Here is a 22,187-nt window from a genome sequence, read left to right as displayed (position 1 = left end):
GCTACAACCCACGGTGACCTTTATTACCATCTTTTTATTAGTACCCTTTTCAATTCGGCAATTTTTTTTTTTAGTTCCTGATACCATATCAGACTCTCAGAATATAGAAAAATAATAGAGAGCCTGCCTTCATGAAATTCACAATACAACAGTGAAGAAAAACAGTAAAGAAATGAGTGAGTGATAGTCACTCAGTCGTGTCTGACTCTTTGTGACCCTATGGACTGTGACAGAGGACTCCTCTGTCCATGGAGTTCTCCAGGCAAGAATACTTGAGTGGATTGCTATTTCCTAATCCTTCCTTCTCCTGCGCTAGAGCTTTTGGCTGTGTCTTTTGGCTTAACACCCATTAAGAAGTGATCCCAGTTTTCAGATAACAGAACAGGAATTCCTATTCCCTTTTCTATTCCTATTCCCTGACATCGTCAAGCTGCTCAGGCTAAGAGAAAGGGAATAGGAACTGCTGTTCTGTTACCTGAAAACTGGGATCACTTCTTAGTGGGTGTTAAGCTAAAAGACACAGCCAAAAGCCCAAGAGCAGGAGAAGGGGGGATTACTACTTGTAGCGAGTAAGAACAACAGGTATCTTTCCCAAAGCAGTGTCTCACCAACAACAAAGCTGGAGAAGCTTGAAGCTAAGGGTTCACATGTATTCATGAAGGGACTTGAGCAGAGAAGAAGTCAGCACAGAATTGGAACTAAGGTTGACAAAGTACAAGCTATAGTTGACTGAAATCTCCAGGGTCAGAAAAGGTCAACATCATCATTCCTTAGATTCCAGTAGATCTGGTGGTTGAGCATGTGGTCGGAGGAGGGGTCAGTTCCACAAAACAGACCAAGAACCCACATACTGGCTATCTTTATCACTGAAATGTAACTGGGAGTCTTTATAACTGATTTATTCCTTAGCTGTTGTTACTTTTCTTGCCTAAGAACACATTTGTTCTTTTGTCCTTAAGGTCATTGAATACTGAGACCTGATCAAGGATTGTGGTCAGGCTTAGATCACAAAATAGCTTAGGCCGTGCTCTAATGTCAGGAAAACCATGCCTGGTTCTCTTTCTCCAGGGACCCTCTGCCTTATCTGCTTATAGGTCCCAGCAGACAGTGGTATTATGAATTCTCCAGCATGCCTGGAGCCTAGAGATGCAGCTCATCCAAAGAAATTAGCAGCTACCAAATCTCTTTCAAACCTGTGGAACAACCTAAAAAGAGAACCAATTGTTGGTTGATTATTTCAAACAAGGACCATGTGCAAAGGTGAGGGTTAGATGAGTTGAGAAAACTTTTTTTGATATTTTATGAATTATTGCTTACATTTGTACCAGCATCCAGATGGTCTCTGTGCTCTAAAGTTATTTTTTTTTAACTGGAACCAATTTTAGACTCTATCACCAAATGTACTAAGAATAATGTCTCCCAAAATATCTCCATGCCCTAGTACCCTGGAACCTATGTATAGTTCACCTTACATGGTACAATATTATGATATAAAAAATATATATTTTAGTCTTGGCTCCTGGCCAAATCCTAAAGTCCTTATAATTTCCTAAATGATAAGACTGAAAGGGGACTTCCCTGGTGATCCAGTAGCAAAGACACTGCATTCCCAACTTTTGAGGGCTGGGTTCCATCCCAGGTCAGGGAACTAGATCCCACATGCCCTCAACTAAAGAAAGATTTCACATGCCACAATAACAATCGAAGATCCAGCATGCTGCAACTAAGATCCGAGGAGGCCTAATTAATTAACTAATTTTTTAAAAAAGAGAGTTGTTCAGTTGCTCAGTCATTTCCGACTCTTTGTGACCCTATGGACTGCAGCACACCAGGCTTCCCTGACCTTCACCATCTCCCGGAGTCTGCTCAAACTAATGTCCATTGAGTTGGTGATGCCATCCAACCATCTCATCCTCTGTCGTCCCCTTCTTCTGCCTTTGATCTTTCCCAGCATCAGAGTCTTTTCTAATGAGTCAGCTTCTTGCATCAGGTGGTCAAAGTATTGGAGCTTCTGCTTCATTACTAGTCCCTACAATGAATACTCAGGATTGCTTTCTTTTAGGATGGACTAGTTGGATCTCCTTGCAGTCCAAGGGACTCTCAAGAGTCTTCTCCAACACCACAGTTCAAAAGCATCAATTCTTTGACGCTCAGCCTTCTTTATAGTCCAACTCTCACATCCACACATAACTACTGGAAAAACCATAGCTTTGACTAATGTCAGCAAAGTAATGTCTGTGCTTTTTAATATGCTGTCTAGGTTTGTCATAGCTTTTCTTCCAAGGTGCAAGCATCAAATTTTAATTTCATGGCTGCAGTCACCATCTACAGTGATTTTGGAGAGATAGAAAGTGAAAGGACCACCTTTTTTCATTTGTTGGTCTCCAGATCCTGAAATAGCTCCAGAGTAATAAAGAAGAAAGAATCATCTTTAGTTATTTGTAACAGGCCCTTTAAACCACGCCAGAGTTTATGTTAATAATACGACTTTAAGAAAGCCCCTAAGGATAAAGGACTGGTTGCCAGGGAAACCAGCCAGTAATTAGATGGCTGGAACTTTCAGCTCTACTCCCAAGGAAGAGGAAAGAGGCTGGAGGTTGAGTTAATCACTGATGACCAATGAATTAATCACTTTGCTACATAATGGGGGCTTTCCTGGTGGCTAAGGCCGTAAAGAATTTGTAGCAAATGAGGGAGACCCAGATTCAATCCCTGAGTTGGGAAGATTCCCCTGAAGAGAAAACCTATCCACTCCAGTATTCTTGCTTGTTGAATTCAATGGACTGAGAAGTCTGATGGGCTACAGTCCATGGGGTCACCAACAAAAACATTCACTAACCTCTGGTTGATCAGCAGAAATACAAGGTGACTACCTGGGACTCATGACTGGTGTCTGAAATGGAAGGTTGGGAGGTGGGGGCATGTTAGGGAAATTAAAATGGAAGAAGTTCTGTTCAGGCTTCAGAAGCAGGAGAGCAGGCCTCTGATCGGCTTCTGACCAGCCTGGACACTGCCAGAATTCCGTGCCTGCCTGCAAGCAAAGCAAGTCAGGAGGTACTTTAGATAAAACCCATTCCAAGAATGGGTCTTGGAATTCTTGAGCCCCTAGAGATCTGGCTAACTCCCTGGGGTCTAATGAAATACAAACAAACAAACAGCATTATAAAAAAATTGAAATAATGGGGCTTCCCTGGTGCTATACTGGTTAAGGATCTGCCTGCCAAGGCAGGAGACATGGTTTTGATACCTGCTCTGGAAAGATCCCACATGCCATTGGGCAATGAAGCCTGTGTGCCGCAACTACTGAAGCCTGTGCCTTCTAGAGCCTAAGCAAAGCCAGATAGTCTGTGCACAGCAACAAAGACCCAGCACAGACAAAAATAATAAATAAATTTTTTTTTTAAAAAAGGAAAGATTAATGTAAAACCAGAGCTGCATTTTTGTATACAAACTGATAATGATATCAGTTTGCAGCCTGGGATTATAAGTGGTAGCCTCTGAAACTACAATCTGAAGTCTCACACATGGAGCAGATGAATCACCCAGGGTCCTTCCCCCAGTTGGGACCCCAGATTGCTGTTAATGAGGGACTTTCCAGCATTCCATTTAAGTCTGGATGTTGGTCAGCACAATTTGGTGATATATATGCTGTTAATCTTCTCTATTGTTTCTATTTCTCTTTCCTTTTAATGACTGCATATTGAAATTAAGTTAAATAACCCTTTATTAAATATTGAAATTTAAGAGGCAAGGGAAAAGGGGAAAGATATCCCCAGCTGAATGTAGAGTTCCAGAGAATATGAAGGAGAGATAAGAAGGCCTTCTTAAATGAACAATGCAAAGAAATAGAGGAAAACAATACAATGGGAAATACTAGAGATCTCTTCAAGAAAATTGGAGCTATCAAGGGAATATTTTATTTAAGGATGGGCACAATAAAAGACAGACATGGAATGAACCTAACAGAAGCAGAAGATATTAAAAAGAGGTGGCAAGAATACACAGAAGAACTATACAAAAAAAGTCTTAGTGACCCAGATAACCACAGTGGTGTGGTCACTCACCTAGAGCCAGACATTCTGGAGTATGAAGTCAAGTGGGCCTCAGGAAGCATTACCTCAAAGCTAGTGCAAGTGACAGAATTCCAGCTGAGGTATTTAAAATCCTAAAATGATGCTGTTAAAGTATTGCACTCAATATGCCAGCAAATTTGGAAAACTCAGCAGTGACTACAGAACTGGAAAAGGTCAGTTTTCATTCCAATCCCAAAGAAGGGCAATGCCAAAGAATGTTCAAACTACCATACTATTGTGCTTATTACACATGCTAGTAAGGTTATGTTCAAAACCCTTCAAGCTAGACTTCAGCAGTACATGAACTGGGTATTTGGAATTGTATAAGCTGGATTTAGAAAAGGCAGAGGAATCAGAGACCAAATCACCAGCATTCATTGAACACAGAGAAAGCAAGGGAACTCCAGGAAAAAAAAAACAACATTTATTTCTGCTTCATTGACTATCCTAAAGCCTTTAACTGTGTGGATCACAATAAACTGTGGAAAATTCTTAAGGAGATGGGAATACCAGACCATTTTACCTGTCCCCTGAGAAATTTGTATGTGGGTCAAGAAGTAACAGTTAGAACTGAACACAGAAAAACAACTGGTTCAAAATTGAGAAAGGAATACGACAAGCCTGCACATTATCAACTTGCTTATTTAAGTTATAGGCAGAGTCTATCTTGGGAAATGCCAGGCTGGATAAATCACAAGTTGGAATCAAGAATGCTGGGAGAAATATCAACAACCGCAGATCTGCAGAGGACACCATCCTTGTGGCAGAAAGCGAAGAGGAACTAATGAGCCTCTTGATGAGGGTGAAAGAGAGTAAAAAAGCTGGCTTAAAAGTCAACGTTCAAAAAACTAAGATCATGGCATCTGGCCCATCACTTTATGGCAAAAAGAAGAGGAAAAAGTGGAAGCAGTGGCAGATTTTATTTTCTTTGGCTTCAAAAATCACTGTAGATGGTGACTGCAGGCATGAAATTACAAGACACTTGCTCCTTGAAGAGAAAGCTACGACAAATCTAGCCAGCGTGTTAAAAAGTAGAGACATCACTTTGTCAACAAAGGTCCATCTAGTCAAAGCTATGGATTTTCCAGTATTCATGTACAGATGTGAGAGTTGGACCATAATGAAGGCTGAGAGCCAAAGAATTGATGCTTTCGAACTGTGGTGCTGAAGAAGATTCTTGAGAGTCCCTTGGACTGCAAGGAGATCAAACCAGTCCGTTCTAAAGGAAATCAGTCCTGAATATTCATTGGAAGGACTGATGCTGAAGCTGAAGCTCCAATACTTTGGCCACCTGATGTGAGGAACTGACTTATTGGAAAAGTTCCTGATGCTGGGAAAGATTGAAGGCAAAAGGGGAAGGGGGTGGCAGAGGACAAAATGGTTAGATAGCATCACTAACTCAATGGACACTGGATTCCAGACAAAATGGATCAGCAGCCATCCTGGATTAAAACACTTTCATCATTTGCTGGGAAGAATATGAGCAAACTCTGGGATACAGTGAAAGACAGGGGAGCCCGGCAGTAAATAGGGCGTCAAAGAGTCATACACAACTTATGAACAACAATGTATTGAAATTAAGCTAAATAATAATCCTGTATTAAATACTGAAAGTGTTCATTTGTGTGTAACTACAAGTGGTTTCTTCTGTTAATAAATCCTTCGAACCTAAAATGAAAATAAAACTTTCCACAAAATAGGGCAAACTTTAGGGCTGCTGCTGTTTAAATGCTATGTCATGTCCAACTCTTTTGCAACCAACCCCATGGACTGTAGCCTGCCAGACTCCTCTGTCCACGGGATTTCCCAAGCAAGAATACTGAAGTGGGCTGCCATTTCCTTCTCCAGGGATCGTCCAAACTAGGGATTGAACCCATGTTCTTGCTTGGCAGGAGCATTCTTTACCACTGAGCCACCTGAAAAGCGCCTGTGGAGTCTGCACTAATTCCAAACAGTATCATAACTAAATTGTAGGTACACCCAATTTGTGTCAGAAGAGCTGGTAAATTTGTTGATGTGAGAAACCACAACCACCACCCCCACATTTGTTGTCAGAAATATTGAGTTAGGAAAATAGTTTTTTCCCTAGGGCAAAAGGGACTTTGCAAATGTAATTATGGTTAAGTACCTTGAGATGAGTCCTTAAAAGGAAAACCCTTTTCCATCTGTGGTTGAGGGTGGTATGACTACATAAAAAGAGTCCAAGAGAAGCAACGTTGCTGGTTTTGAAGATGGGGGAAGGGGCCAAAACCAAGGAATACAGGCATCCTCCAGAAAGTGAAAAGGCAAGGCTATCCACTCTCCCTAGAGCCTCCAGAGAAGAACACAACCCAGCTGATGTCTTGCTTTTTAGCCCAGTGAGACCTGTGTCAGATTTCTGCCCTAAGGAACTGTAAGATAATAAATCTGTTGTTTTCAGTCACTAAATTTGTAGTAATCTGTTATAACAGCAATAGAAAACTAGGGCACCAAGTCAAGTTAGTTGCATATGACACTTAATATTTGAATCATAATGTTATTTAACTCTTTACATCCAACCCAATGAATGGCCTTAGTAACAAGATAATCACATCAAGTAAAAAGTGTATTAAGTAACTGCAAACAAAGTTGATCAGGAGCCATCCTGGATTAAAACACTTTCATCATTTGCTGGGAAGAAAGTGAAACCATGCCATCAAACCAGAAACTACTGAACTAGTTTTATGTAAATGAACAAAAGTACAGTTGGAAATCTAGAGATTTCCCCTTACATATCATGTCCTGCATGACTCTAAGATAGTCAGGAGTACAGGGGAAACATATTAATACTCACCCTCTCTACAACAAAAAGGGAGACAAGTGCCAATCACTGACAAGTACTGAGCTTTTACATATATTAACTTCATGGATTTTTATACAAACCTAAAATGTAGGTATTCTTTTGCCAAAGTTCAAAGTGTTTTAACCAAGTTATAACAAATAAATAGTAACACTAGGAAAGTGAAAGTCGCTCAGTCGTGTCCAGCTCTTTGCAACCCCATGGACTGTAGCCCACCAGGCTCCCCTGTCCATGGAATTCTCCAAGCAAGAATAGCAGAGTGGGTTGCCATTTCTTTCTCCAGGGGAACTTCCCAACCCAGGAATAAAGCTTGTTCTCCTGCATTCCAGGCAGATTCTTTACCATATGAGCCACCAGGGAAGCCCTGCAGCTAGATTAAAATTCAAATAAGATTCTAAAGCCTGTGTTCTTTCCATTCTGCTATGCTAAGAAAATGAAATAATTGTGGGAAGAAAGATAGTAAGAAGGGTGCACAGTTCTAGAATATTTATCCCTCAATTCCTATAGCATTTGCCTTGTAACTCTTCTTCCCACTTTCTACTATATGTCTGTAGTGTTTTAGATTCCTGTTTCATTTGTTTTACTAGATTATAAATGCAGAAAGTGTGTCATGGGGATTGTTGTGCCTTCCCCTTACATTCATATAATATCCAGTACTGTTACTATTATTGCTGTTGTTACTATTGTTACTATTACTATTATTACTATTTACAGTACCAATAATATCTGACACTTGTTGAATGCACATTTCTTACCAAGCACTGTTCTAACAATTTCATAATTTTAATTCATGTAATCCTCCCAACAATCCTATAAAGTAGGTAAAATTCTTTTGCTATTTATAGATAAAGAAACTGAAGCACAAGACATTAAGCAACTTGCCCAATATTATACAGCTAATAAACAGTAGAACCTGGGGAGCAGCCCAAGCACTGTGGTTTATAATAACAGTACAGTAGCCCTCTCCCCTTTAGCTATGGAGGATACATTCCAAGAATCCCAGTGGAAGATTGAAAATGTATATAGTACTCAACCCTACACATGCTATGTTTTTTCCTATACATACATACTCATGACAAAGTTAATTTATACATGAAGGAAGAGATTAACAACAGTAACTAATAACAGAATAGAGCAATTATAACAATATATTATAATAAAAGTTATGTGAATGTGAGCTCAGAATATTTTACAGTACAGGTTTAATGTGTTTTCCATCTTAATCTTGACTAAGCATTTATCACACACTGTGTCTGTAACTTTTATTTTATTTTGCTCTGTTTAGGTGCGTCACGTCTTAGTTGCAGCATGTGGGATCTTCGTTGCAGCTCAGGGACTCTAGTTGTGGGCTCAGCAGTTGCTAAAGTGGGCTCTCCAACTGTGGCGAACAGGTTCTGGCTCAGTAACTGTGGCACGTGGACTTAGTTGCTCTGCAGCATGTGAGATCTTAGTTCCCCGATCAGGGATCAAACACACGTTCCCTGCATTGCAAGGTGGATTCTTAATCACTGGACTGCCAGGGAAATCCCTGTGGCTGTAACTTTTGCAGTTTGAGTCAGCAAAACTAGCACACACTTCTTTTTCCTTCTTCACAGTTTCACAGAAGATTCGTTCTTACCATACATCTTAGCAACTTCAGCAGACAAGTTTTTTCCCTCATTAAACAGAGAACTTTCACCATTTTAATTAAAGAAAATACCTTATGGCTTCCCTGTGCTGTATCCAAACTGCCAGCATCACTACTCTTGCATCTGTGGGCCATTTTTAAGTAATCTAATGGTGACATGAACACAAAAATAGTCGATCTGATCATTAAGACGCCACAAGTAACTAATGGGCAGGAGAGCAGAGCAAAGAGATGAATCAAATCCCAGGTGGATGCAGCAGACAGCACAGGATTTTACCACACGACTCAGAGCAGCACGCAATCTAGAACCTATGAACTGTCTATTTCTGGAATTTTCCATTTAATGTTTTCAGGCCTCAGCTGACCATGTGAAACTAAAACCAAGGACAGCATTTATTCGGGACTCAAAATACCTTTTTTATTATCCTAACAAGATTGAGGAGACAATAAAAATAACTATGTCGGGTGTCATACTAAGTGCTTATATATGTTGTTTCATTTAAATCTCATAAAAGCTTTAGTGAGAAAGGGATTACAAGTACAACTGAATAGGTAAGAAACTGAGTTTCAGCCCTTCCAAGTTTGTATTTTCCCATCCTACATATTACCTCACCTCTCTGATAATAACAAAAGTAAAGTATACAATATTGAGGATTAAGATACCATGCAAGGAGATCAACTGATACAAATTACCCTGAATCTCTTAACAATGAGCATTAACACATGCATTTGATTATATGTTCCACAATTATTCTAATAAGGGGTGTTCTAATGAAATTAAGAAAGACTTATCTATTTATGGTATCCTCTCTCTGCCCTCCAATTTTGATTGGCTGAAAAGAGAAAGTCTGAAACACATATTCAATTCACCTATTCCCTTTGGCGGAGAAGGCAATGGCACCCCACTCCAGTACTCTTGCCTGGAAAATCCCATGGACAGAAGAGCCTGGTAGGCTGCAGTCCATGGGGTCGCTAAGAGTCGGACATGACTGAGCGACTTCACTTTCACTTCTCACTTTCATGCATTGGAGAAGGAAATGGCAACCCACTCCAGTGTTCTTGCCTGGAGAATCCCAGGGACGGGGGAGGCTGGTGGGCTGCCGTCTATAGGGTCGCAGAGAGTTGGACACGACTGAAGCGACTTAGCAGCAGCAGCAGCATTCTATTTGGACACAGATCAGAGAAACTTGAGTCCTGCGGCCTACAAGGGGGAGGTTAAAATGAAAGTGTTAGTCACTCAGTTGTGTGTGACTCTTTGCGACCCCATGGACTGCAGTCGGCCAGGCTCCTCTGTCCCTGGGATTCTCCATACAAGAACACTGGAGTGGGTTGCCATTCCCTTCTGCCAGGGTCTTCCCCACCCAGGGATCGAAGCCGGGTCTCCTGCATTGCAGGTGGATTCCTTACCTGCTGAGCCACTAGGGAAGCGAACAAGAAGGCGCTGGAGAAGCACTAGCTGTGGGCAATATGTAGAGGATGTGGCCTCCACCTCTTGGATTCTCCCTCTCCCCAGACTCCTGTGTGAGAGTTCCAAAAGGGGCAACCAATATGAAACACCATCCAAGGTCAGGAACAGGAGCTCCAGGAGGGCTGACAAGCTGGGGACAGGGATGGGGGAAGGGTAAATTCAGAAGGATGGGATCAGTACTGGGTAATTAGCACACTGCAGTTTCAAGAGTCTAGATGGCTAGAGTTTAAAATCCTGTGACAGACGTACAACCATATCTCTACCCAGCCCAGTCTGGCAAAGGCATGGAAGAAAACAGACTAACCCTGTTCTCGATGGGCAACCAAGAAGCCACCACCCATAAAATTTTAAATTCCTAATACTGCCTACCCATTGAGGCTGAGGCTGAATAGGAAGTTTTGAAGAACTAGCTTTTTTAACCATTGGAAAATTATGGATTATCAAAACAAAAATACGGATTTCAAAATTTGAGGGTTTTGTTGTTTTCTGTTTTGTGTGTTTTAAATGGCAAGATGTAATCCTCAAATGAAGAAAATCAACTGGTCTGCAGTTAGAAGAATGAAGTCAACAGCGACAGCAAAGCACAAATAAAGAGACAGGCAGAGAATCCCACTGTGGTTTGGGTTCCTGGCTCCATCTGCTTCTCTGCTCTCTGTGGTTTGGCACTTAAACCCTCCTTGAATTCTGCGAAGTCATAAATCTTCCTTTTTACCTACAACAGTGGTCAGCTGGATTTCTCTTCTAACAATCAAATTCATACACTATTCAAACACCAACCAGGCACCAAAAGAAAACAGGAATCTAAGTCTGAAAGTTCCTGAGGACTGGGTCTGGGAGGGGAAGGGAGGTGTAAGGGAGTGAGTCATGACAGTCTTTCAACATTCCACAGACCTTAAACCAGAAAAACTCACTCTCCTCCTTAGTCTGCTTCATTTGCTCCTAATTTATGCCTGCCAGCTCTCAACCACTCTCAACCTTTTCAAATGGAACTGCCAGTATCAGGCAAGGAGAAGTAAATGAGCATTAGTGGGGAACCTGATACAAGCCCCAATTTTTTAAGCTCTCAGGTGGCATCTTTAAAAATCTATGTAAATTGCATTGTGTATGTATGTGTGAAAGTCACTCAGTTGTGTCTTTGTGACCCCATGAACTATACAGGCCATGGAATTCTCCAGGCCAGAATACTGGGGTGGGTAGCCTCTCCCTTCTCCAGAGGATATTCTTAACCCAGGGATCAAACCCAGGTCTCCCACGTTGCAGGCAGATTCTTTACCAGCTGAACCATAAAAGAAGCCCATAGAGATGTCATTTGATATAAAAGAAATAGCAAGAGATGGGTATTTCACAGGTAATATGAGTATTTCTCAAAAGTGGAAATAAATAAAGCCAATAAACATACACAGAGACCCAGCTTCATTATTGATCAGGGATACACAAATTAAGATACTCTTTTACATGATAACATCAAATGTTAGGATATTTGTTTCACAGGATTTCTCATATTCATACAAAGACTTTGGAAAAAGTTTGGCATTTACTTTATAAAGTTGAACAATCACATACCCTCTAATCCAGCAATTCCTCTCATAGGTGCATGTGTGTGTGCATGTGTATGTATTAAAGAAGCTCTTACAAGTGATCAATAGAAGACAGTAGAAGAATGTTCCTAAAACTCCTGTTCACTATTCCAAAACACATAGGAAAAAGCCCAAATGCCCCTCAACGGAATGAGAACATAAAATGTGGTATACTCACAAGAAAGAATATTATATGAAGCAAAAGGGAGTGTTTTGCAGCATCAGGCAACAATACAGATGAATCTTAGCAATGCGATATGGGGGGTGTAAATAAATCCCAACAGATTATTCATAACATACCCTTTTTAAACAGTTAAAAAAAAAGATAATAAAATATAAGTTTTAGAAATGTGTACAGGTACAAAACTATACCAAAATGAGAGCAAGGAAATGGTGAAAGAAGGATTTAGGATGGTGATTATCTTTGGTTAGGAAAGAAGGGATAGTATGAAATGAAATATTTCCTGCCATATCAGCTAGCAAGAAATGGCATCACCAAATGTGAATTTCTGAGCCCTGCCAACAAATGGCACCACTCTCTACCCAAGGAACTTAAGGGTGTTACAGTCATCAGCGATTACAGTCCTCCAGTGTGAGCTGGTGAGCCATAAGGGAATTCAAGAGAGAAAAGAATACTTTTGTAAAATTGCAGGATGCTGGCCCCAGATAGCTGAAATGCATATGAAAGAAATGACTTCAATAATCCCAGACTCTTGCATCTTCTCACACATAGAAAGGTGCTAAATTCCTTGATACCTGGTATTCCTTACTTAACAATAATCTGTGATGGTCAGCCTGTCCGACCCCTTTATTGCAAATTTGTATATTGCCTGACTCCCTCTCGTGCCTGCTCAGAGCAGTTTTTCAGGGCCTCTGAGATGCTGTCTCCTGGGCTAGGAGTCCTAAACATTCCCACCAAGTGAAATATTCTCTATTTTCAGGATGTGACTAATTTTTCAGTCAACAGTTTGAAAAAGGTAGATGAAAATTACCAGTAAATGCCAGTTTCAGGGCTGATAGTAGGTATATAGGAACATATTGCATGCAAAAAAAAAAAAATTAATTCAGTCATTCATGGGCCAACTATGAAAGCATGTCATGTGTCAGGGATTATGAGTAATACACTTCCATGCAACTGGAATCTAAAAAATAAATGATGCTCCAGGAAAAGAATTATATTTATCTTGTGACTTTATATTCTCCCTGGAACCCTAAGGGGATACGAACAGCCCAGAACAAAAACTCTAGAGGGTAAAATTGTCCCGGGCTTGATTTTTCTGTTTGGTGTCCAGCTCAGCGGAGGTAGCGTCACCACAGTGGTAGCAGCCCGGGCGCTGGGACCAGACTGACTTGGAGGAGATGAAACCTGGCTGCTTTCCTTACTGCTATGTGACTAATCCCATTAGGGAATAAGATTTAACCTCTCAGTGCCTCAGCTTCCAAATGTGTCTAGGGGCCCGGCAATGCAAGTATAACACTGCAGAGGATTATTGTAAGGATTACATAAATTAATCCACATGATGTCCTGGAAGAGTGAGGTTGCTCTAGGTATACTAAGTAAAGTTTACTCAACAAAGATTGGCTTTTAACATTATTTTATCTCTGACTTGACACCACGTGAAAAGCTTAAGAAATATTCTCCTAATGGATATGTTAGGGGAAGCACACTTACTGAAACTGCCTACCCTGGCCAGGCACCATAGTAACCATTTGCATGAGTTATTTTACAACAGGAAGTCCTAGTAAGGAACATGGAACTAATAAGCCACCACCAACCAGTTCAGGAAAGGTCAAAAGGAGACACCACATGTCAGACCACCTCCCAGAATCCTTCTCATGGGCATCCATCTTGGTTGACCAATGTGTGCACCACCAGGAAGGGCTCTGAGTCAGAATGGTTGGCCAAAGACAACCCAGAAATTAATCCCATCACCATAAAACCTGAGACTGAGAGTCGCATGGCAGAGTAGTTCTCCTGGGTTCCCTTACCTACTGCTCTCTGCACGGGTGCCCTTTCCCAGTAAGATCTCTTGCTTTGTCAGCATGTATGTCTCCTTGGACAATTTATTTCTGAGTGTTAGACAACAGCTCTCTGGGACCCTGGGAGGGATCCCCCTTCCTGCAACAGATACATTTATACATAGAGCTGAGTAGCTTTGCTGTATATCTGAAACTATCACAACATTATTAGTCAGCTACACTCCATCATAAAATAAAAACTCAAAAAGAAAAAATATTCTGTAGTACAAGAGTACTATTCTGGGAGGCTCTAAATCATACTAGAGAAGGAAATGGCAACCCACTCCAGTGTTCTTGCCTGGAGAATCCCAGGAATGGGAGAGCCTGGTGGGCTGCCATCTCTGGGGTCACACAGAGTCAGACACAACTGAAGCGACTTAGCAGCAGCATAGTAATACTAGCATAGTAATATAGTCATACAGCATATTAATACTAGCCTCAAGCTCTCAGTAGGATTTGCTGGAGTGCAGAAACTGAATCAATACGTTCCTTAAATAATCGGATTTCCAAGAAATGAGTAGAAAGAAGTCTGAGATTCACAGGTGGTTTTTAATGGAATCTTTCTCTGAATCATTGGCATAAATAACCAAGTTTTCATGACATATTACTTATCTGATGACTTTAATTAACACAGACCCCTGTAACCATCTAAAAAGAAGTCCCACAATCTGTAGACTTAAAGTTTTTATAATTTATTAAAATAAAAACCATTTAAATCTTTATACAGGGCCTATTTATACTTTGACTATGAGCAATTCTAAGAAATGGGTTATCTAGTTTCTACAGCATTAATTGGTTAGAAGTCATAATCTAGAAAAATGTAGACTTTTAGATATGCTCCATAATACAGAAAAAAAAATCATGTGTGACAACTATAAGAAGTCCAAAAAAAAATTAAGACAAAATATTAAGTCAAATGGCCTCTTAGCATATTATGACTACTCAGCAGAATAATTTTAATTATCATAATCATCATAATGATGATCCTGAATCATTAAGAAAAGGTGCTATGTTGAATGCACTTTGTTTATTAAAAGGCAAGTAGTCTCATTTCTATTTTAAATATACCATGAAGACTTCTAAATGATGGATTTTTTCCTTGGTAAAATCTCCAGGATTAGTTGCAAATGGACTCACTAAGTAATTCAGTGGGTTGGCCTAACCCAGACAGTTGTTTGATACAAACCAATTAAATGGTGAAGAACTGTTGCCCAAAATTATGACAACAGAAGTGAGTAATCCATTACATAAACAGTGCCACTTTGATTAGGTTTAAAAGTCTTAATATTTTTTAAAAAGTGTGTCAAAAGTTACCTGTAAAATTCACCTGCATGAAATACTTCATTTTCTCTGATGTTCCTCAGTAAATAATAATATAAGGAAGCTTTATAACTTTTTAATAAACTTACCAAAACTAATGTACACAAGCAGTTACCTTGAGAGGCAATTCGCTTCTTCCATAGCTGTAGCTCCTGAAAACTACTTTTTTGTTACAGTATGGTAATGTAATGAGTTAGGAAACAGGTACAGAAGAACATAGAGGAAGGGCACCCAACAGAGAGACAGCAAGGAGCCAGGGAAGAAGACTGCCTAACTTAGTGCTGTCTGCAAAGAGTCTTTAAGCAGCCATGAGGTCAGATAGGAAAGCATTCAAGGAGGGAGGGACGAGTATAAAGACATGGACTATGGCGTGTGGCAGCAAGGCACTCAGAGGAATGCCAGTGTTGCTAGGCCACCATATGAGAGATGGACGTCCTGGGAAATGAGCCTGGAGAGGGAAGTGGACCAATGAGAGACAGCCTTACAGTTCAAGGCAAGAACTTTGAGTTCTCAAAAAAAGGAAAAATTTTGCATGATTCCATTTATAACAGGGATCTAGAATAGTCAAATTTATAGAGACAGAATGCAAAATAGTGGTTACCAAGGGCTGTGGGGAGAAAGGGATGTGGAGTTAGGGTATAACAGGTTTAGGGTTTCCATTTGGAATAATTAACAAGTTCTGGAAATGGAGAGTGGTGATGGATGCACAACATTGTGAATATATGTAATGTAATGTCACTGAACTAGACACTTTAAATGGTTAAAATGGTAAACTTTACGTTATGTATATTTTATTATAATAAAAACCTCTAAAAATATAATAATTGTGTTCAGGTAAGAAGACAAAGGAGGGAGGAAGGGAGAGGGGGAGGAAAGAAAAAGAGGGAACAGCGACCAGAAGCAGTACCAACAGACACAGCTTGAGCTCCATTCAGTAACCAATGGCTCTTAGCCTTGTTTTAACTGCAGAACCCTGTCTTCAAACATCTTGCACAAAAGCCCAACTGTAAAACAGGCAAAGCCACAGACCGAGTAGGGTCCAAAGGCCAGCCCAGGAGCCCGCCAGCTTCTACTTCGCATCTTGCCCCCATAATGGACCCAGAGGAAACTTCAGTGCCCCCCCAAGAGCTTCCCCAAATTGTAAACCACTGGGCAGGTAATGGGAGGAAGCCAAAAGATTTCACCCTCAACACGATGCAGTGAGATTTCTGAAATAGTACTGCAAAAGTTTAGTTTAGAATCAAATGATTCTACAGTCCATCAGGCCGCGAAGAGTCGAAGAGTCGGACATCACTTGGCAACTGAACAACAACAACATGAATCAAATGAAACTATCTCAACTTTGCCTCTCCCTGAGGCAGGAGACAGTTGGGTCACAATTAGGCATTTACAACTGGCCACTTGTTTACATTTCTTAGAGCAAGAAAAAGATGGGCTTCATGCCAGACACTTAAAACCAGCCTCCTGTTTGCTAAGTAGGACATGTCTGACTGTTTGCAACCCCAAGGACTGTAGCCCACCAGGCTCCTCTGTCCATGAAATTCTCCAGGCAAGAATATTGGAGTAAGCCCTTCCCTTCTCCAGGGGATCTTCCTGACCCAGGGATCAAACCCAAGTCTCTTGCATCTCCTACAATGGCAGAAGGATTTTTTTTTTCCTCAATGATAAATAAATCTTTTTTTAAAATAAATTTATTTTAATTGGAGGTTAATTACTTTACAATATTGTATTGGTTTTGCCATACGGATGGGGAACACGTGTATACCTGTGGCAGAAGGATTCTTTACCACTGCGCTATGAGTGAGTGAAGTCGCTCAGTCATGTCCCACTCTTTGCGACCCCATGTATTCTAGCCTACCAGGCTCCTCTGTCCGTGGGATTTTCCAGGCAATAGTACTGGAGTGGATTGCCATTTCCTTCTCCAGGGGATCTTCCCGACCCAGGGATCGAACCCGGGTCTCCGGCATTGTAGACAGATGCTTTACCATCTGAGCCACCAGAGGGAAACCACTGCGCTACCCAGGTTCAATTCCTGGGCAGGGAATTAAGATCTGAGGCCCCTGCTCACAGCTGCCTCTGTGAGATCATCAACAGCAATCTGCCCTCAGGCAAATTACTTACCTGCTATCTAAGTGAAGTGAAGTCGCTCAGTCCTATTCGACTCTTGGCGATCCCATGGACCTGTAGCCTACCAGGCTCCTCCGTCCATGGGATTTTCCAGGCAAGAGTACTGGAGTGGGTTGCCATTTCCTTCTCCAGGCGATCTTCCTGACTCAGGGATTGAACCTGGGTGTCCCGCATTGTAGGCAGACACTTTACCATCTGAGCCACCAGGGAAGTCCAACCTGCTATCAAAGGGACTAAAAAAACTTTTTATAAGGACTGATGAAATGTTAGTTGGAAGCCTATCCCTTCTCCAGCGGATCTTCCCGACCCAAGAATCGAACCAGGGTCTCTGCATTGCTGACGGATTCTTTATCAACTGAGCTATTAGGGAAGCCTGAAGGATACCTTATTGGGGGAAAAATTCTCATTTGATGGCAGTTATTGGTACCCTTCAGTGTTATTTGGCATTACTCTGGTTCCTCTGTAATGAGATGATTTAGGGTAGATGAAGGCATGAATGGAAGCTGTGACAAAAGTGCAAGTAATGATAAAGGTCTAAACATAAGTAGTGACCATAGGGATTGGAGGGGGAGGTGGACTCCATATACTTTCTGGAAGCGCTGTCAAGAAGAGAAATAAGCACTGGCAGCCATCTCATATTCCTCCAAATGAACCTAAAGAAAGGAGCAGAGATAAGCAGGAATAACCTAGAACTGTTCTGGGGGGGTGGGAAGGAGAGGAATATACCCTTGGGCAGAGAACGGCCAGAGGCCACGTGGAAGGCTTTTAAAGTCCACCCTCACCTCCTCCCTACACTGCATTACTGCCCATCCCTCTAACAACTTCCTGCAGTGCTGAAAAGTTAAAAAGGTTCAGGCTTTCTAGCCTGGAGCCATTCCTTCACCCAGCTCCCTCCAGCTCCTAAGGTAATGAGCTACTTCACCTCTTGAAGTCTAGCAGAAGAGATGAGTTTTAACACTGAGAGTTTAAAATACTAAATATAAGGAGTACTGGATATTGGGTAAAATGCATTTTTCTGATTGCTGGGTTAAACAAAGAGAAACTGCACATCAGAATTTATGTTTGGACAGTTGCCAGAGGTAGGACTGAAAATCTTAACGAACAAAAGAGCTTTGCCAAAAGCTCCAGCCCAAGACCCTCAGAATAAAGACCAATAAAGGGAAGATTATAGGGAGTATGGTAGAGTGAAAAGGAAGTCTCAAGAACTCTAGTCATCCCTTATTCATTCATTCATTTGTGGGATTGTGGGGGGGGGGAGGAGAAAAAGATCGGAATTCCTGCTATTAAGGACTTTGTCCATCAGGAATGTAAGATGCATACAAATAGCTATCACACAGGGAAGAAATTAAAAATCAATAAAGGAGGCACACAAAAAAAGTGTGTTTAGAGAGAGAAGAAATCTCATGTCTAGGAAGCTATGAGATATTCCTGGTATTAATAAAATAGAATAGATTTTGGAAAATATTAGAGCATTAGGGAAAAAAAAATATTGCTCATCTTTCTTATGTCTTGCTACACTAATCTGTCTGTCTAGTCTCAGGATTGCTATTATCTCCTAAAGCAACACCACACCTTCCTATTACCCAAGAACTGGGGGCTGATGATGAATGAAACAAACCCATGAATAGTACCATGAACCAAGCTGTCTGCCCCTCCTGTGTAGTCAGCCACTTAATCTCCACAATATCACAACAAAATAGGTACTGTTATTATCCCCATTCTACAAGTGAGGAAACTGGGGCCCAGAGAAGTTAAATGACTCATCCACAATCAGTCAGCTGGTAAGTGGCACAAACAGAATTTGAGTCTGTACTCTTAGACATTACTCTAAGACATGTACTCTTAGATACTGCCTCCCAGCTGAGAACTTCTGTCTAAATTATCAAGCATACTGTATACTGCTGGATAATACAAGGTGATTTTTGGCCACCTTTCCCCTTTAAACATATACAGCTGTTTAAAACTATTCTTATTTACATGACAAAAATATATACACCATTATTGATCTAGTTTTGAAAATGGTATGACTTTTCAAGACATAGTTTTCACAACCTTTTATGAAAAATTCGATTTGTTAATCTGAAAAAGGAAAAAAAAAAAATGCCTGTGTCATAATGAGCCAGTGGCCAGGAGCACTTCAGGTCAGCTGAGACTGGGGTGGACAGGCTCATTCCTCACAGGTCGTTGCATGGCCTTGCAAAGTTGCTTTAGCTTTCTTTGTTTCTCCATCCGCAAAGTAGGGATAACAACAGTGCCATCTCATAAAGTGGTAAGGATTAAATAATATTATCCATAAAAATTCCTAAGCACAGTACTTGACTGTGAATGCTCCATGAATGCTGGCTTTCATTATTTAGATCCTGAGTTATCTCTATTTTCCAAGTCGTCCACCGACCACAAAAATGCTTTCCCCGACCCAGAGTCTCTCCCAATCCCTTAAACACACTTCTGTTTCCCACAGAGCATGATGACAACAGAAGCAGCTTCTCTGAGGACCTTGGACCCAAAGGTGGCTGCGTCGCCTCTCATCTCAGCCCAGGGAAGGAGCTGGCTCTCGACTACCTCCAGGCGGCACCAGAAAACTCAACCCTGATTTTTCACTTGGGTGAACTCAACTGTTAGTGGACTGGGCTCCGCAGCAGTGGAATGTGGACATAGGCTCCAGGGAGAGGAGCTCACCCACCTACAAAGCCCGAGGGTGGGGACCCCTCTTTCACAGCATCCCCGGGGGGCTCCGTCCCCTGCAGGCTGGGAGGCCACCGGGGACAGACCTAACGATGCCCAAAGAATTAATTTCCCATCAAATCCTCTGAAACACATCCCCACGATTTCTAAGAGGGAGCCCGGAGAGAGACACCAAGCGCTTCATAAAGCCAGTAAGGAGTAAAACCCCTGCGGCACATGTTGAGCCGCCTGAACCAGCTCCCCCAACGCACGCGGCCGCCGAGCCCGAGCCGGGGTGCTCCCTGCGGCGCCCGCAGCCCAGCCGGCCGCGGAGCACTGCCCTCCACTCACCAGGTGAAGAGTTTGCCCTTGATCCAGAACAGCAGGCTGGCCGAGCCCGGCGCGTGCGGCTGCCGGCCGCTAGGTCCCGCCGGCGAGGCGGCCTCCATCGGAGCCCCGCGGTCTTCGGCGCCCGGAACCCCTAGAAGTGCCGGGTCCCGGAAGACGGGAGGCGGCGCTTGTGCGGCCGGTGGGGGCTCGGCACGGGCAGTGGGACCGCGCTGTCGCTCTCGCCGGCGTCGCTCTCTCACCTCTGCTGGGCGGACTCGTTCTGCGGCAAATCATTAACTGTCAAGGCCCTGGGGCCAGACAATCCATCAGCAGATGACAGTCTGGCAACTCCGAGAGAGAGCAAGGAGCAGCAGGAGAAAGGGCGCTTTTTTTTTTTTTTTCCCGCCTTGGCAGTGGAGCTTAACTGCTGGGCGACACCCAGTATGCATTTCAAGTTCTTATGGTCCTTTTTTTAAAATCAGCAAATGAGGTGAATCGAGATTATGCCAGTGTACTAACCTAAGAAGCAGTAATTTAGCTACTGCCGCCAAAAGCTTGACTCTCTATGTATCAATCACAAACAGAAATAGGGAGTCAGAACCATAGAGAAGGAAAGAGTGGCTTTCTTTCTTTGCCAGGCAAACGGGGAATCCAGAAGGCAAGTTTCTAGAACAATACCCCCAGCCCTGGTGAATAGGTAAAGGTTATATAGTCTGGCAGGGGGATGTGATAAGGCTCAAGGCAGTAAAACTCTTGCCTTCTTCTGCAAAGTTTTAAAAGGGTGGGGTTATTGACAAGATTAAGGTGTGTGTAGAGTCCAAGTTTACCCTTGGAGTACAAAATGAAAGGGCAAAGGTTAACAAAGTTTTGCCAAGAGAACTGGTCATAGCAAACACCCTCTTCCAACAACAGGAAACAACTCTGCATATGCTCATCACCAGATGGTCAATACCAAAATCAGGTTGATTATATCTTTGCAGCTGAACATGGAGAAACTCCATACAGGCAGCAAAAACAAGACTAGGGGCTGACTGTGGCTCAGATCATGAACCCCTTATTGCAAAATTCAGACTTAAAATGAAGAAAGTAGGGAAAACCACTAGGTTATTCAGGTATGATCTAAATCAAATTCCTTACCATTATACAGTGGAAGTGACAAAAAGATTCAAGGGATTAGATGTGATAGACAATCAGTTCAGTTGCTCAGGTGTGTGCTACTCTTTGCGAGCCCATGGACTGCGGCACACCAGGCTTCCCTGCCCAACTCCTGGAGCTCGCTAAAACTCAGGTCCATTGAGATGGCGATGCCATCCAACGATCTCATCCCCTGTTAACCCCTTCTCCTCCCACCTTCAATCTTTCCCAGCATCAGTGTCTTTTCCGATGAGTCACTTCTTCACATCAGGTGACCAAAGTATTGGACTTTCAGTTTCAACATCAGTCCTTCCAATGAATATTCAGGACTGATCTCCTTTAGGATGGACTGGTTGGCTCTCCTTGCAGTCCAAGGGACTCTCGAGAGTCTTCTCCAACACCACAGTTCAAAAGCATCAATTATTCAATGCTCAGCTTTCTTTATAGTCCAACTCTCACATCCATACATGACTACTGGAAAAACCATAGCTTTGACTAGACAGAACTTTATTGCAAAGTAATATCTCTGTGTTTTAATATGCTGTCCAGGTTGATCATAGTTTTTCTTCCAAGGAGCAAGCATCTTTTAATTTCATGGCTGCAGTCACCATCTACAGTGATTTTGGATACCAAGAAAATAAAGTCTTTCACTGTTTCCGTTGTTTCCCCATCCATTTGCCACAAAGTGATGAGACCAGATGCCATGATCTTAGTTTTCTGAATGTTGAGTTTTAAGCCAACTTTCACTCTCCTCTTTAAATTTCATCAAGAGGTTCTTTAGTTCTTCTTGGATTTCTGCCGTAAGGGTGGTGTCATCTGAATATCTGAGGTTATTGATATTTCTCCCAGCAATCTTGATTCCACCTTGTGCTTCATTCAGCCCAGCATGTTGCATTATCTACTCTGCATATAAGTTAAATAAGCCAGGTGACAACCAGTCTTGCTGTACTCCTTTCCCGATTTGAAACCGGTCTGTTGCTCCATTTCAGGTCTGTTGCTTCTTGACCTGCATACAGATTTCTCAGTAGGC

The 22,187-nt window shown here is 42.0% G+C and overlaps 1 protein-coding gene across 1 annotated transcript in view; it reads right to left on the bottom strand.

Moving 5' to 3' along the window:
- Window positions 1-20,324, bottom strand: part of SLC35F2 (solute carrier family 35 member F2) — a 66,466-nt gene extending 46,142 nt beyond the window's left edge. Inside the window, exon 1 of the mRNA XM_018059843.1 lies at window positions 20,045-20,324. Coding sequence (XP_017915332.1) covers window positions 20,045-20,142 — 98 coding nt within the window. The 5' untranslated portion in view covers window positions 20,143-20,324. The remainder of the gene's footprint in view (window positions 1-20,044) is intronic.

This window comes from Capra hircus, chromosome 15 (genome assembly GCF_001704415.2).
Source record: "Capra hircus breed San Clemente chromosome 15, ASM170441v1, whole genome shotgun sequence".
In the NCBI taxonomy this organism is placed as follows: Eukaryota; Metazoa; Chordata; class Mammalia; order Artiodactyla; family Bovidae; genus Capra; species Capra hircus.
Note: the sequence above shows the minus strand (reverse complement) of the source record. Positions and strands in the feature narration are given on the sequence as shown.